Source organism: Barbatula barbatula (assembly GCF_947034865.1).
Source record: "Barbatula barbatula genome assembly, chromosome: 5".
Taxonomy (NCBI): Eukaryota; Metazoa; Chordata; class Actinopteri; order Cypriniformes; family Nemacheilidae; genus Barbatula; species Barbatula barbatula.
In genome coordinates this window covers 3,306,556-3,332,529 of record NC_136769.1, presented here as the reverse complement: position 1 = coordinate 3,332,529, position 25,974 = coordinate 3,306,556, and the positions used below count along the sequence as shown (strand labels likewise).

Below are 25,974 nucleotides of genomic sequence, written 5' to 3'. Positions count from 1 at the left end.
GACGTCATAAGTCAGTTTAACATCATTAAAGTTGAAACGGACGTTTAGTTCGAAGTTCAACAATGTCACCTATATCAACTTAAAAACTTGATTTCAAAAGCTGCCTTTACTTTTGAAGTGTTGTTTAACATTTACATATTATTTATAAAGCACTTTAAGCACACTACGTTTCCGATAAAGGTTTTATTTTCTTATCTTCAAGTAGCCCAACTATATTGAAATGTAACTTTATTTCGAGTTTTAAGAACAGCACACTTGAATGTGTTCCTTTGTTAACTTTGGATATCAATGTACCCTGCGGAAACACGGACCAGATCCTATAGAGCATCAGAGCAAATCCTCTAAAATCTCAATTTTAAAGTCAAACACAAACACAGAGAAATGGAGTTCTGTTGCTGCTGTCTTTTATTCAAACTGAAGTCCTGGACACGTACAGTCTGGTGACACCAGCACCAAAACACTGTGTAATGAGAACAGCAGAAGCGTCGGAAGTTTAAAGTCCGACAGGAAAAGGCCAGTGCAGGCGAATCATGTGACAAAACAGATGTAGAAAGTTTTACAAAAGTCAGTTTGTCCCCGAGTACAGTTCATCAAAAACATGCGCCCCAAACACAACTCAATCACTCTCACAAATGAAACATTACACAAATATTACACAAAAGCTGTAGCCTTCGTTTAAACACGCAAGAAAACACAGATACAGCTGCAACGTTACACTTAACATCATCAGATCACAGGATCACAGCGGATTTAATTCACAGTGTCACACATGTTTTCCGCAGAAATGCAAGAGAAACACAACACGGTCTTTGGAATGAAGATGCCGAGGCCTTAGAGTCCAAACTTAATTTCCCAAGAGAAACACAACACGGTCTTTGGAATGAAGATGCCGAGGCCTTAGAGTCCAAACTTAATTTCCCATGTGCACATGAGATGTGAAGAGGATCATGGGAAATAAGGTCCAGTGAATGTGACATTTGTTAAACTGTTTGCAAGCGCTTTGGCTGATGAAATATCATGAGTTATTGTTACTAAAAATCATCATCCTATAAAACTAAAAATACCAATATTGAAAAACTGCAAAAACCACCAATGCAAAAATGTCAAACTAGGCGAAACGTCATGTTTCTGAGGAGGAAACCGAGACTTTGATGTCATGAGATCATAATCCCGCTGGATTTCAGAAACATGGCCAGGTGTTTGGTGCAACCGCAAAAATCTGTGAGATTTGCGCATGAACACCAGCTGCTGACGCTGAAATAGAAAAGTAGATGTGGAGTGTGAACCCGTCTCCGTCTGGAAAGCGCTCCCGTGATAAAAATGGAATATCAAAGTGGTTCTGCGTTACAAAAGTGCAGCGCCGAGAGAACACCCGCAACACTTTCAGAATCAGCTGAAAGTGCAGGAGCCGGATATGAGGGAAGGAAACATCCAGAGTGTAGAAAAAAACCACAAGCGCTTTGTAGAAAACAACCGGCCGAGGTAAAAGTGAGTGAGTTTTGATGCAAAAATACACTTTAGGTCCTGAAAACTAAACCAGAAAACATGAATATCTCAAATGATTCATGTCATGAAATAATTACAAAATGTGTGTATGTGTGTGTCACACGAATCATTATAAACGTTTCAAGAAAGCGATTCATAGTCAATGTCTGTTCACGACAATATTTACATAAATCGGACAAAAATGAAACACACACACACTTTGTTCATTCAGTACTGTACTACACACGCACACACACGTGCGGTTCCAGGTTGGTTATAAAACCGTAAACATTACATGGTCGTACTGGTAAGTTGATGTTCACTGTGGTGTTAGCATGAAGCGAGCGAGACAGAGGCGGCGTGAGAAAGAAGCAGGTCAGAGGAAAGCACAAGGAGACGTGTGAAGCGTTCAGGCATCTCTGATGTCCTCGGGCTGGGGACTGCGGTACAGGTATTTCCAGATGGCGTAGTAGTGGATGGCGGCAGCCAGCGCCACAAACACGTGCCAGATGGCGTGAGCGAACGGAATCACGCCGTCCGACTTGAAGAAGACGACGCCCAGGCAGTAGACGAAACCCCCGAATGCCAGCTCATACAATCCATCTGTGTTGCTCTGTTGAAAACAAGGACACGAGACGATGGCTTACATGAAAAGCATTCAATGCAATAAATAACAATGTTTTAACAATACGAGGAAGCAAAACAGGTTAGAAATGGCTGTCAAGCTAAATTATGACATCATGCTAGGAAATATAAACAGCGTTCACGCTTATGTGATGCAAGAATCTTTGGTTTTAGCAAATGTTTTTCCAAACCAAGCCTTACCACAAGCCACATTGACAATACTGACTTTAGGAGAACTCGACCAACATCTTACCATATATGAATAAACCCAAAATAATTCATTGAATGAAGAATGTGTTTAGTTTATTTTTAATTAATTGGCCTTCGTATGGAACTGCAATGCACTCACAGGACCAGCCACAAGAGAGCGATAGAGCGCACAATGACAAACATTACATTTCACGTCTAAATCATAAGGAATACAAATATATATCAATATACACAGCGTATGAAATGTATCAATAAAAAAGAAAATGAAGCCTATTTAGTAAACAGATCATGTGTTAAAATAAAACATCTTCTCTTAAACCGATCTGACCGGTGTGTATAATATTAGCCGTTCGCATGGATGGTAAGAGACATCTGAAAGATATCTCACAAAAGACATATCAGGACAGCCGGTTAAACATGTTGTCGTGACAAACAGTGTCAAAGGTAAAGATGATCTCATTTACCCTCAGACGGAAAAACCCAAAGCATGACGAAACTGTGTTTATTTTGACATTAGATCGCCGGTGAAATGCCCAAGAATATTGTAAATATGACAAGAGTCATGTAGAAAAACAGTCTGTTATATGTCCCCTGTTTACACTCTTTTACATGTTGTCTAGTTTATATTGGGTGTGTCGCCGTGGATTTGTGCATGTCTAACTCAAGGATCAGAGGAAGAACAACAGGGAATGAGCTCATACACTCACCATTGATGTCACCACCAGAGCCGGGAAAAACCCCATGGTCAGATAGAAGGCCAACTCCACTAATTTATACCTGAACAAATACACAAAACACACGATCCATCAACATCAAAGAGCATAAAGACATGGGTGCAAAACATGAAGAATTCTGCATCTCTATGATCGAGGTTTTGCATGTAAGTTGCTGATACATGGAAATGAAAACAGCGTTTTGTGTCATCGACCCACGAATCCAACGCTAACCTTGCCAGACAAAAATCAAAAGGTTTGTTGATGATCTCTTTACTATTAACCCAAGAGTTTTTATAACATCTGAGACAGTAAGAATCTCGCATTGACAGAAATAAACGCACTTCTCATGATAGTTAAACACGTAGATTGTTCCCGCGGCCGCCATCAGCCACACAAACCATCTCATGTGAGCGGCGAGAGGACCGAGCTCGCGTAGATTCAGCCTGCAAGAACACAAACATACACATGAACTTCATGAGCGGTACAATAAACACACCCATCATCAGTGTCATCAATACACATAAACACACCTTCATCTTTCTCTACGCACATTACAATTGTTATTGTACCTCATTACAGCTTTGTTTTCACTTTGTATCTATATATGTTTCTTATTTATTATCAGCGATCGGTCTGTCTGTCTGTCTGTCTGTCTAGCTATTTTGTAATGTTTTTGTCATTTTCTTATCGTCGGTCCGTCCGTCCTTGTCATTTCCTTATGTATTATCGTCTGTCTGTCTGTCATTCAGACTGTCTCTCTGTCCTTGTCAGTTTCTTATTTATTATCGTCTGTCTGTCTGTCAGTCGGACTGTCTGTCTGTCCTTGTCATTTTCTTATTTATTATCGTCTGTCTGTCTGTCTCTCTGTCCTTGTCATTTTCTTATTTATTATCGTCTGTCTCGCTGTCCTTGTCATTTTCTTATTTATTATCGCCTGTCTGTCTGTCTCTCTGTCCTTGTCATTTTCTTATTTATTATCGTCTGTCTGTCTGTCTCTCTGTCCTTGTCATTTTCTTATTTATTATCGTCTGTCTCGCTGTCCTTGTCATTTTCTTATTTATTATCGCCTGTCTGTCTGTCTCTCTGTCCTTGTCATTTTCTTATTTATTATCGTCTGTCTGTCATTCAGACTGTCTCTCTGTCCTTTTCATTTTCTTATTTATTATCGCCTGTCTGTCTGCGGGTCGGACTGTCTGTCTGTCCTTGTCATTTTCTTATGTATTATCGCCTGTCTGTCTGTCAGTCAGACTGTCTCTCTGTCCTTGTCATTTTCTTATTTATTATCGCCTGTCTGTCTGTCAGTCGGACTGTCTGTCTGTCCTTGTCATTTTCTTATGTATTATCGCCTGTCTGTCTGTCAGTCAGACTGTCTTTCTGTCCTTGTCAGTTTCTTATTTATTATCGTCTGTCTGTCAGTCGGACTGTCCTTCTGTCCTTGTCATTTTCTTATTTATTATCGCCTGTCTGTCTGTCAGTCAGACTGTCTTTCTGTCCTTGTCAGTTTCTTATTTATTATCGCCTGTCTGTCTGTCAGTCAGACTGTCCTTCTGTCCTTGTCATTTTCTTATTATCGTCTGTCTGTCAGTCGGACTGTCTGTCTGTCCTTGTCATTTTCTTATTTATTATCGCCTGTCTGTCTGTCAGTCGGACTGTCTGTCTGTCCTTGTCATTTTCTTATTTATTATCGCCTGTCTGTCTGTCAGTCGGACTGTCTTTCTGTCCTTGTCAGTTTCTTAATTATTATCGTCTGTCTGTCAGTCGGACTGTCTGTCTGTCCTTGTCATTTTCTTATTTATTATCACCTGTCTGTCTGTCAGTCGGACTGTCTGTCTGTCCTTGTCATTTTCTTATTTATTATCGCCTGTCTGTCTGTCAGTCGGACTGTCTTTCTGTCCTTGTCAGTTTCTTATTTATTATCGTCTGTCTGTCAGTCGGACTGTCTTTCTGTCCTTGTCAGTTTCTTATTTATTATCGCCTGTCTGTCTGTCAGTCAGACTGTCCTTCTGTCCTTGTCATTTTCTTATTTATTATCGTCTGTCTGTCAGTCAGACTGTCTGTCTGTCCTTGTCATTTTCTTATTTATTATCGCCTGTCTGTCTGTCAGTCGGACTGTCTGTCTGTCCTTGTCATTTTCTTATTTATTATCGCCTGTCTGTCTGTCAGTCGGACTGTCTGTCTGTCCTTGTCATTTTCTTATTTATTATCGCCTGTCTGTCTGTCAGTCGGACTGTCTTTCTGTCCTTGTCAGTTTCTTATTTATTATCGCCTGTCCGTCTGTCAGTCAGACTGTCTGTCTGTCCTTGTCATTTTCTTATTTATTATCGCCTGTCTGTCTGTCAGTCGGACTGTCTTTCTGTCCTTGTCAGTATCTTATTTATTATCGTCTGTCTGTCAGTCGGACTGTCTGTCTGTCCTTGTCATTTTCTTATTTATTATCGCCTGTCTGTCTGTCAGTCGGACTGTCTTTCTGTCCTTGTCAGTATCTTATTTATTATCGTCTGTCTGTCAGTCGGACTGTCTGTCTGTCCTTGTCATTTTCTTATTTATTATCGCCTGTCTGTCTGTCAGTCGGACTGTCTTTCTGTCCTTGTCATTTTCTTATGTATTATCGCCTGTCTGTCTGTCAGTCAGACTGTCCTTCTGTCCTTGTCATTTTCTTATTTATTATCGCCTGTCTGTCTGTCAGTCAGACTGTCTCTCTGTCCTTGTCATTTTCTTATGTATTATCGCCTGTCTGTCTGTCAGTCAGACTTTCCTTCTGTCCTTGTCAGTTTCTTATTTATTATCGTCTGTCTGTCAGTCGGACTGTCTTTCTGTCCTTGTCAGTTTCTTATTTATTATCGCCTGTCCGTCTGTCAGTCAGACTGTCTGTCTGTCCTTGTCAGTTTCTTATTTATTATCGTCTGTCTGTCAGTCGGACTGTCTTTCTGTCCTTGTCAGTTTCTTATTTATTATCGTCTGTCTGTCAGTCGGACTGTCTGTCTGTCCTTGTCAGTTTCTTATTTATTATCGTCTGTCTGTCAGTAGGACTGTCTGTCTGTCCTTGTGAGTTTCTTATTTATTATCGTCTGTCTGTCAGTCGGACTGTCTGTCTGTCCTTGTCAGTTTCTTATTTATTATCGTCTGTCTGTCAGTCGGACTGTCTTTCTGTCCTTGTGAGTTTCTTATTTATTATCGTCTGTCTGTCAGTCGGACTGTCTGTCTGTCCTTGTCAGTTTCTTATTTATTATCGTCAGTCTGTCAGTCGGACTGTCTGTCTGTCCTTGTCAGTTTCTTATTTATTATCGTCTGTCTGTCAGTCGGACTGTCTGTCTGTCCTTGTGAGTTTCTTATTTATTATCGCCTGTCTGTCTGTCAGTCGGACTGTCTGTCTGTCCTTGTCAGTTTCTTATTTATTATCGTCTGTCTGTCAGTCGGACTGTCTGTCTGTCCTTGTGAGTTTCTTATTTATTATCGCCTGTCTGTCTGTCAGTCGGACTGTCTTTCTGTCCTTGTCAGTTTCTTATTTATTATCGTCTGTCTGTCAGTCGGACTGTCTGTCTGTCCTTGTCAGTTTCTTATTTATTATCGCCTGTCTGTCTGTCTCTCTGTCCTTGTCAGTTTCTTATTTATTATCGTCTGTCTGTCAGTCGGACTGTCTGTCTGTCCTTGTCAGTTTCTTATTTATTATCGTCTGTCTGTCAGTCGGACTGTCTGTCTGTCCTTGTCATTTTCTTATTTATTATCGCCTGTCTGTCTGTCAGTCGGACTGTCTCTCTGTCCTTGTCAGTTTCTTATTTATTATCGTCTGTCTGTCAGTCGGACTGTCTGTCTGTCCTTGTCAGTTTCTTATTTATTATCGTCTGTCTGTCAGTCGGACTGTCTGTCTGTCCTTGTCATTTTCTTATTTATTATCGCCTGTCTGTCTGTCAGTCGGACTGTCTGTCTGTCCTTGTCAGTTTCTTATTTATTATCGCCTGTCTGTCTGTCTCTCTGTCCTTGTCAGTTTCTTATTTATTATCGTCTGTCTGTCAGTCGGACTGTCTGTCTGTCCTTGTCAGTTTCTTATTTATTATCGTCTGTCTGTCAGTCGGACTGTCTGTCTGTCCTTGTCATTTTCTTATGTATTATCGCCTGTCTGTCTGTCAGTCGGACTGTCTTTCTGTCCTTGTCAGTTTCTTATTTATTATCGTCCGTCTGTCAGTCGCACTGTCTGTCTGTCCTTGTCATTTTCTTATTTATTATTGCCTGTCTGTCTGTCAGTCGGACTGTCTGTCTGTCCTTGTCATTTTCTTATTTATAATCATAAACATTTAATTTATTTTACTTCAGTGTTCATTGTTTTGATGAAAGTGCCCCTTAAACTTTCTTCAGTATACTGCTGACAACATTTTTAACTTTCCTTCAGTTTAAACTTTTCAAATAATATTTCATTTGATTTTAGTGAACAGAAATGTTTTACTAAACTGGATGAACCTTGCCTTGGAGCATCATAAAAATACTGTCATAAATAAATATCGTCTAATCATAGTGTTTGTTGTTAATAATTACAATAAACAATCCTTCAAACTGTAAATGATATTAGTAATATTTGATATACTTCATTTTACCAGACGAGGCTAATAAAATGTCGAAGATTCCTGACAGAGGGATTTTTTGTCAATAAAGACTCTCGGTTACAGGAGTTAAATGTCCCTTCACTTCTGCCTTTGCATGTTGAACACAAACCCCAGACACGCTAAATTATTCACACACTGAGACGAAAGTGAACATACGATCTCATTTCTCAAACTGCTTCATCACAACAACACAATCTCACGACCATTCGTAACTATTTCACAACGCCAGTGACGTTTAATGTAGGGGCGGGGCTTCATTATTGCTTTTTCTAATATCTGAACATCCGTGTATGATTCTCAACACATTCATTTATACGTTTAAGCCTCCTCACTCAATTAATGTGAGATCAGGTTCATAATAACCCGACTACACTTTCTGTAAACACAGGATTACATCATTGCACGAAAATGAGAGATGTGGGACCTTCCGCCATAAAAACACACATATAGTCATGGGACTAGAAAAATAAAATACCATGGTACCTGGATGAATACCATGTTAGTCACATGATGCTCCACACCATGTTGATATTGTAAGTGTAGTTACATTTTGAATTCAATGTTTTCGGATCAAGACATTACTTTACCATGGCGTATAAGAGGCAGCGATGAAGAAGTATATGACCACTCGGTCACACATGTGGAAGCAGTGCTCCATGTTCCTAAAACAAAACAAAAGCAAAATCAGTTCTCTGTCACATTGAGATGAACATGCATGACCCAATATGTCTCTGGAGCGTGACATCATATCCTGTTGCTCATATCTACCGTGGGTCTTAAGCAGCAACTTAAACGGGTGATTCGCCGGAAATACGTGTTTTTCTTCATCTTTGGTGTGTTATAACACAATTGCATAAATGTAAATGTCGGAAAAAATATGTGTTTTATCTTTTACCTTTGTGTTTCAGAGAGGCAGAGCAAAGAGGATATACAAACATGCCTGGTATGTGGAAAATAGCAGCGTTTTTTAACCTTAAATGGTGTTAACACATTGCATCACATCTAAAGCAAACAATAATATTCGTTTTGGCCACGTCAAATGGCCCCTTTAAGTGCAATCATTGCTTGACCCAGAATCCTTTGCTGAACCTGGCTTCCACACTGCTGTTTAAATAATCACAACACAAATAGACAAACCACCCTGCGATGGACCGTTTACCGGCCCATTTGGCCACGTTTACACGGAAACAGACCTCATGTGACTCTTTTTCCACGAGATGATGTGAAAGACGGTGGAGACGAGGAACAGGCCGATCAGACCCATGCCGTACACCCAGGCCGTGATGCGTTCCCAGCGATCGTCGGACAGCCGGTATAACAGAGCCATGCCCACAAACGCCGGGACGATCAAGAGCTGCCGAGACAAAGAAAGAGACATTTTCACAATAAAGAGATGGGGAACCTCACATGACGCCACGAATCAAGCATCAAACGAGTGAATGTTCTCTTACGGCGTGAGTGTAGCAGTTGGCCGCGTGCTCATAACATGTGGGTTTGTAACGGCAGTTGGCAGCCGCCCGGCTGTTCATGAACCTGAAACACAACATACAACAACATCTTCTTATTTAATGAGACACAACAGGAGACACGCCTACTCGAAAGAACAACTACGAGGTTGTTTTAGAGAGACAGAAACCCAAACAAATCAAAGCAATCTCGGTTATATTATTTTATTTGTCTTTTTAATAACGATCAAACTAGTCTAGATTTCTCCTAAAACACAAACAAAAAATAATTAAAATGAAATTAAAATTAATGTAGATTGTAGTAGAGGATCTAATCTGGAATCTGGATTTGGGTCAATCTGAAGAGAAATGTTTGTGTTCACATTGAGATCGGATCTAATATTGATTTTTGATCGCAGACTTGACAAATCTGATCTCAGATTGACACATTGGTGGGACAAGTTTTAATTTGCCCCCCATTAAATCTGACTGATGTCTAGAAGATAACAAAGAGATTTTAGCGATTACAAACACGAACACATCTGCATTTACTGCATCTTACTGTCTCTCTCACTTCCTGTGCAGAACTGTCATTTATGGAGGAGGAGATATCAGACCAGCATTAGGATAAAAGCATGATCGGACCACCACTGGATGAAGTTAATAATGATGGTCTGATCTCATCATTTGTCACTTAAACTGATGCATCTTACTGTCTCTCTCACTTCCTGTGCAGAACTGTCATTTATGGAGGAGGAGATATCAGACCAGCATTAGGATAAAAGCATGATCGGACCACCACTGGATGACGTTAATAATGATGGTCTGATCTCATCATTTGTCACTTAAACTGATGCATCTTTCTGTCTCTCTCACTTCCTGTGCAGAACTGTCATTTATGGAGGAGGAGATATCAGACCAGCATTAGGATAAAAGCATGATCGGACCACCACTGGATGACGTTAATAATGATGGTCTGATCTCATCATTTGTCACTTAAACTGATGCATCTTTCTGTCTCTCTCACTTCCTGTGCAGAACTGTCATTTATGGAGGAGGAGATATCAGACCAGCATTAGGATAAAAGCATGATCGGACCACCACTGGATGACGTTAATAATGATGGTCTGATCTCATCATTTGTCACTTAAACAGATGCATCTTACTGTCTCTCTCACTTCCTGTGCAGAACTGTCATTTATGGAGGAGGAGATATCAGACCAGCATTAGGATAAAAGCATGATCGGACCACCACAGGATGACGTTAATAATGATGGTCTGATCTCATCATTTGTCACTTAAACTGATGCATCTTACTGTCTCTCTCACTTCCTGTGCAGAACTGTCATTTATGGAGGAGGAGATATCAGACCACGCATTAGGATAAAAGCATGATCGGACCACCACTGGATGACGTTAATAATGATGGTCTGATCTCATCATTTGTCACTTTAACTGATGCATCTTACTGTCTCTTTCACTTCCTGTGCAGAACTGTCATTTATGGAGGAGGAGATATCAGACCACGCATTAGGATAAAAGCATGATCGGACCACCACTGGATGACGTTAATAATGATGGTCTGATCTCATCATTTGTCACTTAAACTGATGCATCTTACTGTCTCTTTCACTTCCTGTGCAGAACTGTCATTTATGGAGGAGGAGATATCAGACCAGCATTAGGATAAAAGCATGATCGGACCACCACAGGATGACGTTAATAATGATGGTCTGATCTCATCATTTGTCACTTAAACTGATGCATCTTACTGTCTCTCTCACTTCCTGTGCAGAACTGTCATTTATGGAGGAGGAGATATCAGACCAGCATTAGGATAAAAGCATGATCGGACCACCACAGGATGACGTTAATAATGATGGTCTGATCTCATCATTTGTCACTTAAACTGATGCATCTTACTGTCTCTCTCACTTCCTGTGCAGAACTGTCATTTATGGAGGAGGAGATATCAGACCAGCATTAGGATAAAAGCATGATCGGACCACCACAGGATGACGTTAATAATGATGGTCTGATCTCATCATTTGTCACTTAAACTGATGCATCTTACTGTCTCTCTCACTTCCTGTGCAGAACTGTCATTTATGGAGGAGGAGATATCAGACCAGCATTAGGATAAAAGCATGATCGGACCACCACTGGATGACGTTAATAATGATGGTCTGATCTCATCATTTGTCACTTAAACTGATGCATCTTACTGTCTCTCTCACTTCCTGTGCAGAACTGTCATTTATGGAGGAGGAGATATCAGACCAGCATTAGGATAAAAGCATGATCGGACCACCACAGGATGACGTTAATAATGATGGTCTGATCTCATCATTTGTCACTTAAACTGATGCATCTTACTGTCTCTCTCACTTCCTGTGCAGAACTGTCATTTATGGAGGAGGAGATATCAGACCAGCATTAGGATAAAAGCATGATCGGACCACCACTGGATGACGTTAATAATGATGGTCTGATCTCATCATTTGTCACTTAAACTGATGCATCTTACTGTCTCTTTCACTTCCTGTGCAGAACTGTCATTTATGGAGGAGGAGATATCAGACCAGCATTAGGATAAAAGCATGATCGGACCACCACTGGATGACGTTAATAATGATGGTCTGATCTCATCATTTGTCACTTAAACTGATGCATCTTACTGTCTCTCTCACTTCCTGTGCAGAACTGTCATTTATGGAGGAGGAGATATCAGACCAGCATTAGGATAAAAGCATGATCGGACCACCACAGGATGACGTTAATAATGATGGTCTGATCTCATCATTTGTCACTTAAACTGATGCATCTTACTGTCTCTTTCACTTCCTGTGCAGAACTGTCATTTATGGAGGAGGAGATATCAGACCAGCATTAGGATAAAAGCATGATCGGACCACCACTGGATGACGTTAATAATGATGGTCTGATCTCATCATTTGTCACTTAAACTGATGCATCTTACTGTCTCTCTCACTTCCTGTGCAGAACTGTCATTTATGGAGGAGGAGATATCAGACCAGCATTAGGATAAAAGCATGATCGGACCACCACTGGATGACGTTAATAATGATGGTCTGATCTCATCATTTGTCACTTAAACAGATGCATGGCCTCATCCAAAAACGAGGTCTGTAACGGCATGGTATGCTCTGCATGCATGGTCTGACTCTGATCTGATCTGAATACACTCAATAAAGACCTTTACTCATAATCAGACCACAGAATGATGTTTTTAATCTCAGTGAATGGTCCAATCTCTTCAATAGAGTGAATAAAGATGCCTGGTCTAAACTCTGAACGCATCGTATATAGAATAAATGCATGGATAGTCCGATCTCAATACAGAACAGATGTATGACCTAACGTAATACGTTTCATAGTCCGATCTCTGAATACAGTCAATAATGATGATGCGTGGTGCACCATCTGTCATTCAATAACAGAACAGATCGCCTAAAAAACTGTTCAGAAAGACGTGAGATCAGACTGAAAACGTTACTCGTAATCAGACCGTTAGCTGTACAGCTAAAGCTCAGACTCACCTCTGGAAGCTATTAACCCTCTTCATGTCCACAAAGTCACACACGCAAACACCGGCGAGATCAGAAAATAACCTCGGGAGATGTCCGATGCCGGAGACGGGTCTGATAACTTATCCAAGGCCTGTCAGAAAACTCCTAACGTTATTCAAACCCTCACACCCCGAAATCAAACGCCTCTTTCAAACGCGCGCGTGACACCATAGCTCCTCGAATCGACCGTTAATCAGACACACGCTCATGTCTCATGAGATCAGACCTTAACGCGTCCGATCTTTCTCTATCTTTCCCCTTTTCTTGCTCTCATCGGAGTTGTAAATTACGTGCATTTTTTTCCGCCGGGTCTGACTGACGGGGCATCCGACCAATGGGAGCGCGGTAGGCATGAGAATCCATCCAATCAGTGGAGGGAATCCGCTCTTTTTGTTTGACGCGACAATGGAGGGTGTAGAGAGTTACTATACCGGTTCTTAGTTCATATATATATATAGCGAACGAGACAAATGCCGTCTTTCTTGTATCCTTGAACTGGATTTGTGAACTTTAAACAGGTTTACTTTTGTTTAAAAAAAAACTTGTGTTGTGTTTTGGGTATTCGAGTAGGATTTAATCCCTTGTCAGAAAATCCTATTGGAATTTTAGTTTATCCTATAGGATTCTATAGGATCCTACTGGACTTGTAGAATCCTACTGGGCATTCTTAAAAATTCTATTGGAATTTCAGATTTATCCTATTGGAAAATATTGATTCTTAGAATCCTATTGGATATTATAATATATTCTATGGAAATTTCAATTCGTCCTATAGGATTCTATTTTGGGTTCTTAGAATCTAGTTGGACTTTCATTTCTCCTAGAATCCTTTCAGACTTTGTAATTTATTTTATGTCTGAAATCCACTTGTATTTTACAAATAAAGCATTATTGTTATTAAAAAGCTACTGGAAGTTAGAATAATAGGCAATATACATATTTTTTTTCAATCGAGAGAGACGGTAACTGGATCATTCTGATAACTCAAAGTTGCAAACATTTTTTATTTCAATCTTACATGTAAAGTGCAGCACAAGATGTAATTTGTTCTTGACTTCAATACAATATTGTAAGGATATATATAAAATTATCAATTCAATCAGTTCATAAAATATTGATTAAAATGGTTAATATAAAATGTAAATACAACTTTAAACAAAACAATTTTACTACAGCTGACTAAACATGTTTTAATTAACATTACTTACTGGAACACTATGTACAGTGCATAATTCATTTTATGTTGACTGTACAATAAATTTAACAGTCAAGCACTCTAGTCATACATATTAGTCAAGCTCGATGCTGTTTGGTTGTAATGAAATATAACATGTTTTTTGAAAGCTCATACACACAACCTTTCGGACAACCTCCACGGGTTTCACAATAATGACAGATACAGTAGACAACACTTCCTTTATATGGGAAGGGGATCCTTCAGAGACAAAACCAGCAAGAGCAGTTTGTAAAAGATTAACCTGGATTAAGGGATGGTTTTTGTTATCATGTAAAATATTTAAAATCGATTCAATCTTTCCTATACAACCATTTCTTAGCAGAACTGTAAAACTGTTGTGTTTGTATTCCTTTCCGTATTTCTCTGTTGTCAACAGTTGTCCATTTATAATGGCTCTGTCATAAATCTCTGCAGAGTATTCATCATTTTCAGACAGATGACAGACTGGGAGCATTAAGAACCTATCCTTGTGATCCAGCGCTTTTTGTCGAGAACAACCCAAAAAAACAAGACCTTCCATCTTTTGTGCCCTAACAACAGGAGGATAAACCCCTAGCCAGTCATTGACAAGTTTGTCCACCATGTTTGAGACATCAGAATTAGTCTTTGTTTCCTCAAGTAGTCGAGGAATGGACTGAAGTATGTTAAAGTGGCGTGCAATTTGAGATGGAATGTAATTTGTCCCATGACATAACCTCTTCAGTTTTTGGTTGTGACCCTCAAATGAAAATGCAGATGTACACCAAAGGGGACCATACATCTTGACAGAGAAAGCCAAGTGTGTGAGTTGATGTATGTTGAAAGACATATGGCACAAGCCATATGTCTTTGGAATCTCCTGCACAAATGTTGCTATTTTTGATGTTGCAGTTTCCATGTCACTGTCTGTGATGATGTCTTTAAGAAAGCAAAAAATAGCAGTGGCCAGAAGTAACCAATGTTTCAGAAATTTTGCTGGAAGAATCTTGTACAGAACAGGCCCACTGTAAAATAACAGCCAGCTTCTGCATTCTGCAGCTTTCCACCTCTGTGCTACTTTCACACTCCGTGGCACTCTTGGTATATCGGATGGAGGTTTGATGGTAAGCAGCCTTTGATCAACATGCTTATGTGATGTCCCAATGTACCAAGGGCTTTCGTGGTACTTGCTGTTAAACCACAAGTCCAAGAATTGCTTTGTCACCCCCAGCAGAACACAGTGCATGTAGTCAACTGGAAAACTATTGACAATGTCAAAACCAGTGGAGGGATTCAGAAGGACTAGAGGTGATATTGTCTTCACACCACACACATGGTCAACCTCATTCTCAATGGCCCTCTGTCCACAATCAATGACATGGCTATGAGTTCTTTTCTCCCCCTCAGTGGGTGGATACACTCTAGTATATCCTCTTCCCTTTGGCACAGTTTTTCCTTCATTTAAGCAATGGCCACATCCATATGCACCATTGAACTGATGTATACCTTGAAGCACACATCGGGCCACCGCATCACATGAGCATATGATAGGGAAAACTTTAGACACAACAGTTGTTTTAGTAAGTGGGTGCATCCATTTAACGCCATTTGAATTTATTTTTAGAATGTCATCCACAAATTGTTTAAGGTAGGTAGACATGTCAGGTTTGCCACGTCCAAACCAAACACCAGCGAGTATTATGTTTTTAAAACGAACATTTGGTTGGAGCTCATTTATAATACATCTAATGGGCCACAATGAGAAAGATGAAGATTTAAACATCGGAATGCCATCACAGTTCCAAAGCAGTGATATGTCGTTTGCTGTGAAATTAGGGAGTGTCTGATACATTTCACCTTTTCTTACATCATTCATTCTATTTTCTTCAGATTGCAATGCACATTCTTCTTTTTGTAGAATGTTTCTTAGCTGATCCTCAATTGAGAGACTTATATAAAAACTGCCTTCTGTAATATTTCTTTTTGGGTCATTGATCTCATTACACTCTGGACAGTGCATGTTGTTCTTTGGAATATATGCCCGGCAATTGTTGCAGAAAATGTGAACATTCAAAGTCTCAGATGGATCATGAAACAGTTTTCGGAGGAGATGAAGAGACTTTGGCAATATGTTGCCACTTGGGAGAAAAACATTTAATAACTTTAAGAGGTCTTCCACAGCACTTGCTGTTAAACTGTGCCTCAGTGAAAACGACAAAATTAGGAGTACGCACTGTGCAATTGTTATCTCTGATCCTGTGTAGAGAGGTGCCCCAACATTTCTCAATTCTGAATAAGAATCAGGATTTGTGTCAGCAGTGTCATCTGTGGCAGAGTCTACCTCTCCCAGAGTCTCTGTACACTCACTGTCATTATGGTCCATTTCATCAACAGAATCATACAAGTCCTCATTGTTGTCCTCATTGTCTGCCAGGGTGTCATTCTGATGAGTAAGATGATCCCTGTTGTCCTGAGAAGTTTTTTTTCTTCTCCATCGACTTGTCTTTGGAAGAGGGTAACTTAAATCTGGATCCAAAAATCTATTAAAATAATGAGAAGCCATCTTTACATTTATCAGCCTACAAATAAAACCAAGAATTTCTTTAAAATCTTTCTTTACCACTAAACTGAACAAGTATATAAGCATTGTAAGATATCCCTTAGAGAAAATAACCATGTTTTTGCTGCATTGATTACTATTAGACAAACCATGGATTTACTATATAAATAATGTTTTATCTATTTATTTTTATTTTGTGGTAAATACTACAAACCATGTTTTTTTTTGTTTTAACTCTATTAAAACCATGTGTTTTGTTTTAACATGGTTATTTCGTAAGGGGTACAATTTCTGTAAAAGTGTTGGCATTACTAATGTATTAATAATAATATTTTATTACTGTATAAACATAATGAAATGAATTGCTTCTCTACATTCAGCTTTAATAAAAATCACAAGAAATGTCACATAGCTACCTTTTATAAGGGCCTCGTGGTACACTCATTTCACTGGAAATCTTCACACGTCTTCACACAATCTTGTGCAAAAATGTAATATTTAAATAATTGCACTGTACTACATTACCAAAAATATTAGAACAATATTTCCACGCACACACCCACACAGCTGTATATGAGCCTACGCCTTACTTTATGGGCATTACATTGCGCATGCGCAGACCTTGTTTAGACCGCAGTGGAGCCGGTGATATGACAAGACAGCCCAGTGGAAGAAACTGAAGAGCAGTGACAATATGTAAGTAACATTATTGCCACTATTTCACAATATATATTATGATTTTGTGAAAACCAGCAAAAATGACAATTTTTGGTCTGCTTTTATAAGCTTTACAATTCGGAATGTTACTAGACCGTAAGCAGTTACGTTATCTGTTCTCTTTATAAAAGAGTAACGGAAGTAATTATTGCCGGTTACTTACACAATAGAAGAAATGGTGTCTATTCGGTTCGTATACGCTTTATACGTTGCTTTTATTACAGTTAGATAGGGACTTGTGAGTTTTGCGTTTCGTGAGGCAGAATGGCGCTAAGCGCGCGCCGGTACTGTTGTCCTGACAACAGATAACGGTTGATAGTTATTATGAAGTGAAGAAGACATTCCAACACGTCAGTATGGGCGATATGTCGATAACGATTATTTTACTGTGCATTTTTACATGATATCGATAAAATGGGCCTCAGAGAAAACTTAACTGAAGCAGAAAAGCCAAGAGATAAACATGGTAGTTGAAAGTGACACTTCGTTGACCTATAAGAACAATACAGGCACATAACCAGCATTGTCAGAACCACAGAGGGGTACGATAAACGGCAAAATAACCCAGATAGCACAATCCACCTGACTGCTATCAGGGAAGAAATTATTAATAGTATTTTGATCAAATTATCTAATTTATTAATATTATGAAAAATCTTAATGTCTGGTTGTCTGAATATTGATCATGCCTATGAATATTTTTTTTCCTAATTTAGAAAATGAAGTTCATGTTGATTCAGTGGATTGAAGATCCCCCAACATGGGATGTACTTCCCATAGACAAAATTGTAAATGGCCGCTGTGAAATTGGGGGTATATGTGATGTGTCTTACAATGAAGAATCCAGCCCTGCAAAAGTTTTAAACATTGGTAAGTTTTTAAAATATGTCTGTATGCATTGCTATGATTTGATGAATTGATTATATACATGTTGTGGTTATCACTATTTAATAAAATCAGGAACTAGATCTGCCATGATGAAGCAGCTTTACAGTGTAGAAAGAGATAGCCAGGCCAGAAACAGACCACAGCAAGATGAAGAAGTAGGGCGAGGACAACGCAAGAAATATCGTAGGATACTGTCTGATTCAGAGAGCAGTGAGGAATTTCAGGTAGGATGTTGCTATTTTTCGGTGGGACAATTTCAGATGAACAAGTCAACCGCTATGGATGCTGGGAGTCATGGTTGTGTCTTGTACTCTCCAATACCCAGCATGCATTTTGTTCTATCAGTCTCTTTAATCTTTAATCTAGTCTGTTGAAAAGCAAGTGTCTGCAAAGAAGACCCACGCGATAAGAGCCAGATCCTTTCTAGAGCAGTATAAGGCAGACAAAGTAAGAATTTCAAAAACATGTCACATGACTCAATTTCCTACTCCAAATAAAGGAAAGTCATTGTTTATTATTTACTAGATTTGTGCATCAGGCCTTTGGTAAAATGTGTGTTTTTATAGAGCTGCATTAACATTAATATGTTTTTGTTTGGAATGATATTTGCGTAAGTAAATGTTGATAACATTTATTTTTTGTTTAAAGTAAGCCTTTAGCTGTGATATTTGTAATCAGTAAAAACATGAACTATGTTATTAAATGTAGTAATGACTATTTTAAAATTATAGGAATCAAGTAAAGATGCAGCAACATCAAAGACTGCAACATCAGGAAATGAAAGTGAATTAAATGAGCAAATATTGGCAGAATTAAAAGAAATCAAAAGTGTTCTGGTAGAAACTTTAACACTTTTAAAAAATGGTAAAATGTGTAGTTATTAATTGCATTTATTTATTAAATGCAATTGCTTCTAGTGTTATAATAAGTTATTTTGTTCTAGGATGCACTCCATTATTAACTGCACCAGTTACCAGTTCACTGGTACCTCCCCCTGAACCTGCTTCTAATTTACGTGCTCCAGAGTCTTCCCCTGTGGCACCTGCCCCAAGGACCAGCCTACAACCTCTTCATGTAAAGGAGACTAGCATTGGTGACTGCAAAAAGGTATAGTTTTAAACCCTTTCACACAGAGGGGTCACTACAATGGACGGATATTTAAAAAGCAATTCTTTGTGTATGAATGGGTTTTTGATGGCATAATTTCACATCAACCACTCCAGCAGACAACAGTACATCATCCTTTACACTGTCACCTAGTTGCAAACCGTTTTGTCTTTTCCTCCTAACAAAGCAGGGCTCGAGTATAAGGACTGCCTTGACATCTCAGGACAGCTGTCAGAAATGTAACTTGTCCAAACAAGACAGGACTGTATCGTCAACAAAAATTAATCTGCACGCATATTTAAATATATCACAATATTCACAAAATGTGTGACTAAGTAAGAGCAGGCAGGTCACTAGACTGGGGACATTGAGGGATATGTGAATAATTTTTCACTTCTCCAGGCACCCCAGAGAGAGGCTTCCAAAGGGGACACAGCTGAGCTGGAGCCTTATGATACAATTTTGTTCAAAATTTGGCTTAAGAGCAATAAAATCAATTCTGTTTGAGGTTGTCATAATTAATGTATTAAATGGTTTATTGTGGCTGACATGAAACAGTGCTTTCTACAGTGCCATCAATAACTTTGCTCTAGGGTGACTCTGACTCTCTGCTCATACTGTAGGTTTCATTATAACAATCAAATATTAATAGGTGCACATTTTAACTGATTTGGATTCTATGTTTTCAGGTGAGAATTGGCCCTAACACATCCATCACTGCAGAACAGTTTGGTCATGTGAAGTGGACAGATGCTAAAAAGGCAACAAAAGACCTCCTGATTTCAGTGTTCGGCAGAAGAATACTGGCAACACACTGCTACACTGGAAAATGTTCCAATGCCTTTAAGAACAAAGATGCTAAACCTCAACTGGATCCTGAAAAAGTGTCTGACATCATTAGTGAGTAACTTATTTTTCTAAAGAAATCACTTTTAGGCCTTAACAGTATAAATCAGTAGTTATCAATCCTGGTTCTCGTGACCTGGGCCCTCGCTCTGCATATTATGTATGTTTCTCTTGATTGGCCAGTTGCAACATTCCGAGGGTTGTTCTTTAAAAAAACAACCGCTCAAAACTAATAACACCCTGTAACCCGGATGCTGCAAATCATTTTGAGAGGGACAGTTTAATATTACACAAAAATTAATTCTATATATGACTTTTAATAACATATATGATATTATATTTACGAATGATTTAACGAATTTGCCTGTTCGTGACGTTTGAACGTCCTTTCTTACTTTAAAACCGAAACTAAACAGCTTTTCCTCGCGGAAGGTCTGCATTCAGTAAAAATGAGCTAATAAAATGTTTCAAATTCACATTTTATGCCCAGTTTTTTTCTCATGTGGCAAGTAGCCATGTAAATATCAGGATAATGTACAAGCAGCCGGCTGTTATCGCGAAAGAAGTCCCTTCAGTGAGATACAAATGATCACACTGTCCGGGCTTCAACAACCGGTTGCCTGTACATTATCCCTTGCATGTCAGCCATTCTTAGCAACTGTTAACTATTTTATTTCAAAATAAAGTTAAATAGCAGGGTTAGTTGTGAATATGATGAACACAATAAAAAATTGCATTGATTTAAATAACAACATCAGAAGAAATTGACAATTATGATTTTTGTAATTTTCTCATATCCATATGTACTGATCTATGATAGAAGGATGGTTAGATGAGATGACAGATGTGCGGATATCTGTCTAATATAGACAATATCCACCTCTAGTTTATAGATGGAATATTATTGAGTTATTTGTGGTCAAACTGAATTTGCTAGCAATCGTCACAACTAACCCTCTGTCCATTATAGTTAAAGTTGTAATGATTACACTTCTGACACTCTTGCTATAATTTTATGGGAACTGTAGAAATAAATGTTAAGTGTTTATTTGTAAAATAAGAAATGCATGTTGCTTATGTCAAACTTTGTTAATCCAGCTGAAATTAAAACCCACAAGTTGTGGCCCGCTCCCCCCTACATTATTCATATTAAAGCATTTCCACATATAATGCCTGTAAGTTTTAACCCTAGTGAGTTTCTATTGAAGTGCTAAGTTACTGTTATAAGCACAGCTTTGCTGTAGATGGGTTGGATCGTAAACAGAACACCTAGTACTATTATTCATTAATCATTATGGCTTGTAAACTTATTTTCTCTTTTTTTCTTTTACCTTACAGGCTACATCAAAAGTAAATTCAACGCAGAAGTGAGCATAATTAAAAAAGCCATCTCTGAGAAATGCGCAGATGAATGCAAATTATCCAAAAGACGCAACTGTGTGTGAGAATAATATAATATTGCATTGATTTTTTTGTTTTGTTTTTTGCCTCTAGTGAATATATCTAAATAAAAACGAATTAAAAAATGAAGTCATGATTTGTCTGCACGCTTTTGTTTTATCAATCTGAGATAAAGTTATGAAATGTTGAGAAGTTTGCTAGTATGCTGTCTTAAACAAAGGGTTGTGGGTTCTTAGCCTACATGTTCTCAGGTTTATTGTGCTTTTTGAGGATCAAATCCATAATGTTTTCACTGCTAAAGCAATGTGTAACAACTTAATATTTTTAGAGCAATGTCTGTTTTAAGATTTTATATATATATATATATATATATATATATATACATACACACACACACACACACACACACACACACACACACACACACACACACACAACTCATCTAAACTATTATGTGCATGCATGCACACACACACACACGCACACACACACACAACTCATCTAAACTATTATGTGCATGCACGCACGCACGCACGCACACACACACACACCTCATCTAAACTATTATGTGCATGCATGCACACACACACACACGCACACACACACACACCTCATCTAAACTATTATGTGCATGCACGCACGCACGCACGTACACACACACACACCTCATCTAAACTATTCTGTGCATGCATGCACACACACACACCTCATCTAAACTATTCTGTGCATGCATGCACACACACACACACACACACACACACCTCATCTAAACTATTCTGTGCATGCATGCATGCACACACACACACACACACACACACACACACACACACACAACTCATCTAAACTATTATGTGCATGCATGCACACACACACACACACACACACACACACACACACACACACACAACTCATCTAAACTATTATGTGCATGCATGCACACACACACACACACACACACAGGCCGCATGTTGCAACTAGAGCTCAGGGCAAACTTGCACAATGTTAATGTGAAACAGCATGTTCCAGTGAAGAACAGCTCGGGGGTATGCGGCACTAGATTTCACTAAACATGCGTTTATATTAAGTTCATATATATTTCTGAAAACAAAACACTTTCAAAGATAAATGTCTGATTCGGAACGAGATGAAGATGAGTTAAATACTGTGGGATGCTATGTAAATACCATGGTGAATATGAAAATGATCTTTTAGTGGTACTGTGTTATGTTTTTGTAAGACAAGGCCGCACGCATTTATTTCTGATGTCAGATGTGTTTACAGTAACAGGATTCATTTACAGCTCTGTAGAAGATTTACCTGTGTGACCGCATTGTCTCGGGCTTTAGACGCCTGCCACGTCAACGGATTAAAGTACCTGAATACTGTGCCGACACATAAAAACATACCAAATGTAAAATAAAACTAATACCTAAACACACCGTTGAGTGTTGTAGCCTGTCAGGGGAGATATTAAATAAGATATTATTGAAAATGATGACATATCGGATGTTATCTAGCATATGGGAACTAATATATATATATATATATGAGAATTATGACATATCGCTTATTGCTCCCCGAACTCTTTGTAAGTCGCTTTGGACAAATGTGTCTGCTAAATGACTAAATGTAATGTAATAAAAAAGGTATACGCATGCAAACAATGCTGAATGATTCTAACAATAAAAAATAAAAAAGTGCAGTTGGACAATATGAGTTTTAGCATCTAAACGCAGGATAAATCTGCTGCAGGTTCTTTCATTCGTCTATACAGTGACACAACAAGAACCAAGCGTTTAGAACAGTCAACAGAGTTACGGTTAGAGGAAGTGCAGACGTCTAAATAAACCTGGAGAATTACACTAAGACACTAACAAGAAGGCTGATCCGTCTCTCGCCTCTTACAGTTCTGTGTGACGTATCTTTCTACAGTCGAATAATCCGTTCCTGTCCGTGGAGATTATTCTCGACTCCGTACATTTTATGCCTAAAATACACTACAAGACTTTCAATCTGGACTTGTTGCAGGAACTCTGTGCCAGATTGACCAGTTACTGTGTTTCTATCTGAAACTTTTAAAAAGTCTGCGAGTGTGTGATGTCTAGTTAAAAACAAATCTTTGCTTTAATATATAAAACAAAAAGATCCTGGTGCACCAACCGAGATTGTTTAAACATTAGATCAGTGTCACATACATCAGGGAAAAGATGGCTAAATGTTGCAAGAAACTAAAAGTAACCCTTAAGTTTACACAAAAACAGTTAAATCATGTTTCTGATTGAAAAACGAAGTGCTCCATAAACATCTTGCTTTGGTATTCCGCAGGTTTTGGAGCGAGCCCATGAGAATCTTACGGATGCAGATCCCTGTGTTCACAGGCTAAATAAAGCTCTGGACATGGATGAGAGATGCTAAAGCTGGACCACGAATACTACAGGACGCATTCCCCAACATATACAGCTTTACCATTGTAACCAAAGATTCTTTAAGCTTCTTACACGGCTGACATAGGCGTCGTATAATTTTGCAGGTCAAAGGTCATTTCTAGTAACACTCCAATGTCTTGCAGCTCTTTTTTAAGCTTGGTCTGCTTTTAGTCCGGAAGGATTAAGGTTGACTAGAGCTTCAGAAAAGAATTACAGCGGTAAAAACAAAGTGATTTAGCCAAGCCTCCTGGTGAACATCCTTCGTTGTTCCTGGATTAACACTTCTATCCCCGACAACTGGTATAAAGCGTGTTAACCTTAACCTTCCTTATCACTAAAACTAAACCCGAAATAAGGTTGTAATTTTGCATGCGAAGGAGCATTTGACTTTTATAATAAAACCAGGTTGATTCTGAGTCCGTAGAAAGTTTCATGTAAAAACAGGTCAACTGAAGAACAATCCCCTCAACCTTTCTCCTAGTGCAAGTCCGGCGGGATTCCCGTAAATGAAATCAGACCCAGAAAGGTTTTCAGCGAGCGTGTTTCCCGAGGGTCGGGTCTCTCATTACTCTTCCACGGACGGTAAGAGAAGAAACCGCAGTGACATAACAAGAGGCACCAGACAGGAGAAACAATATCCCAGAGAGCCGGCAGATCACTGGACCGGACTGCACAACACAAAACAAGAGACCCAAACACAGCACTAAACCTCTATTAAACTATCACATTTAAAATAATACTTTTACTTCTTTGTACGCATTCTCAGAAATATACTTAAAACGACGTTTAAGTATACTTCTACAAGTCTTAGTATTTGGTCTACTGTACTCAATGTTTCGATGGAGATGTCCTTAAAAGTATAATGGGCCTGGTGGTTGTGTTTACTCTTTTATTTGAGTTATACTTATAGGCAGTATAACATACTTTTACGTTTTATAAACATACATGTTCAAGTTTACATACAGTAACAAGTTGAAATAGTTTACAGTAAATAACACTGAACTGAAGCTGATCCTCTTTGTACACTAATAGGAATTTACTTCAAATCTGACTGAAGTACACTTAAATGTATATTTATCATATATAAATCAACACCTAAATAGAAACTTAAAGTGCAAAAATAGTATATGAATAGAACACCTACAAATATATTTGCACAATAAAAACTAAACTAGTAGGCTACTGAGAGTACACTTCAAACTAAAACGTGCAAAAACAAGTATTGAACTTCTATCAGTTCACTTGTAGTCAACCCCTGTAGTTGCAGTACAAAATAAAAACGTGAACAAGTCATGTAGCTTAAAGTTCACTTAAAAGTATGTGTTTATCAAAAACACTTTAGTCCCCACTATTGAAATATAGTTTATTAAAGTATATGAAGATAAAGCATATTAAACATTATTCCTTAACTTCACATACGCATTCTTAAAGGGAAAGTTCTCCTAAAAATAAACTTTGTGTTTTACTCACCCGCATCACGTTAACATGTTTAGAGAACTTCTGGTGTTGTCGGAGCACAAATTAAGATATTTTGGTGACATCCGAGAGATTTCCAGGCCAAGTGCGAAAAACAAAACCAAAATACAGACTTAAATCGATATATTTCCCTCTGTCTTGTCAGTGTATGGTGCGCGTCCATGAGAGCACTTCTGCTTCTTCTTGGACGAGAGCACTTCGTCTTCTTCTTGGACGAGAGCACTTCGTCTTCTTCTTTGACGAGAGCACTTCGTCCTCTTCTTGGACGAGAGCACTTCATCTTCTTCTTGGATGAGAGCACATCGTCTTCTACTTGGAAGAAGCTTAAATATGTTCATTTGTGCTCCGAAGATGCCGGAAGTTCTCTAAACATGTTAAACGTGAAGTGGAAACTTCCCCTTTAATAAAGTGAACCTGAATTATATTTATTGTTGGGGTTGGATTCATCATTGGGAGATTCTCTGTCTCTCTTTTCTCTCTCTCTTAATTCAATCTCTGTTCTGTTTATAACTGTATATTAAAAGTTTTTCTAACAGAAAATTACTTTATATGTCACAATTTGGGCCTTCATCACACCTAGAAATGTGTTGCAGACAAAAAAAGTACTTTTGATTAGATTACTTAAAATACCTCATGTGCATAATATGAATATCATTTGATCAAAATGTCTGTAATAGCCAGCAGTCTTGC

At 38.6% G+C, this 25,974-nt stretch overlaps 1 protein-coding gene across 3 annotated transcripts; it reads right to left on the bottom strand.

Annotated features, from left to right (window-relative positions):
* Positions 1 to 382: 382 nt before the first annotated feature.
* On the bottom strand, positions 383 to 25,616 carry mmd (monocyte to macrophage differentiation-associated). Of its 3 annotated transcripts, none has more exons than XM_079456875.1 (8): positions 25,279 to 25,616; positions 9,085 to 9,166; positions 8,827 to 8,987; positions 8,221 to 8,295; positions 3,377 to 3,478; positions 3,027 to 3,096; positions 897 to 2,098; positions 383 to 830 (listed from the first exon to the last, which is right to left on the bottom strand). In XM_079456875.1, the coding sequence occupies exons 2-7, from the start codon at positions 9,160 to 9,162 to the stop codon at positions 1,895 to 1,897; spliced, it is 690 nt and encodes a 229-aa protein (XP_079313001.1). In that variant the 5' UTR covers positions 9,163 to 9,166; positions 25,279 to 25,616; the 3' UTR covers positions 383 to 830; positions 897 to 1,894. The 3 variants fall into 3 exon arrangements, with proteins under 3 accessions (XP_079313001.1, XP_079313002.1, XP_079313000.1); XM_079456876.1 differs by lacking the exon at positions 25,279 to 25,616 and adding an exon at positions 16,231 to 16,357; XM_079456874.1 differs by lacking the exon at positions 25,279 to 25,616 and adding an exon at positions 12,639 to 12,981.
* Positions 25,617 to 25,974: the final 358 nt, after the last annotated feature.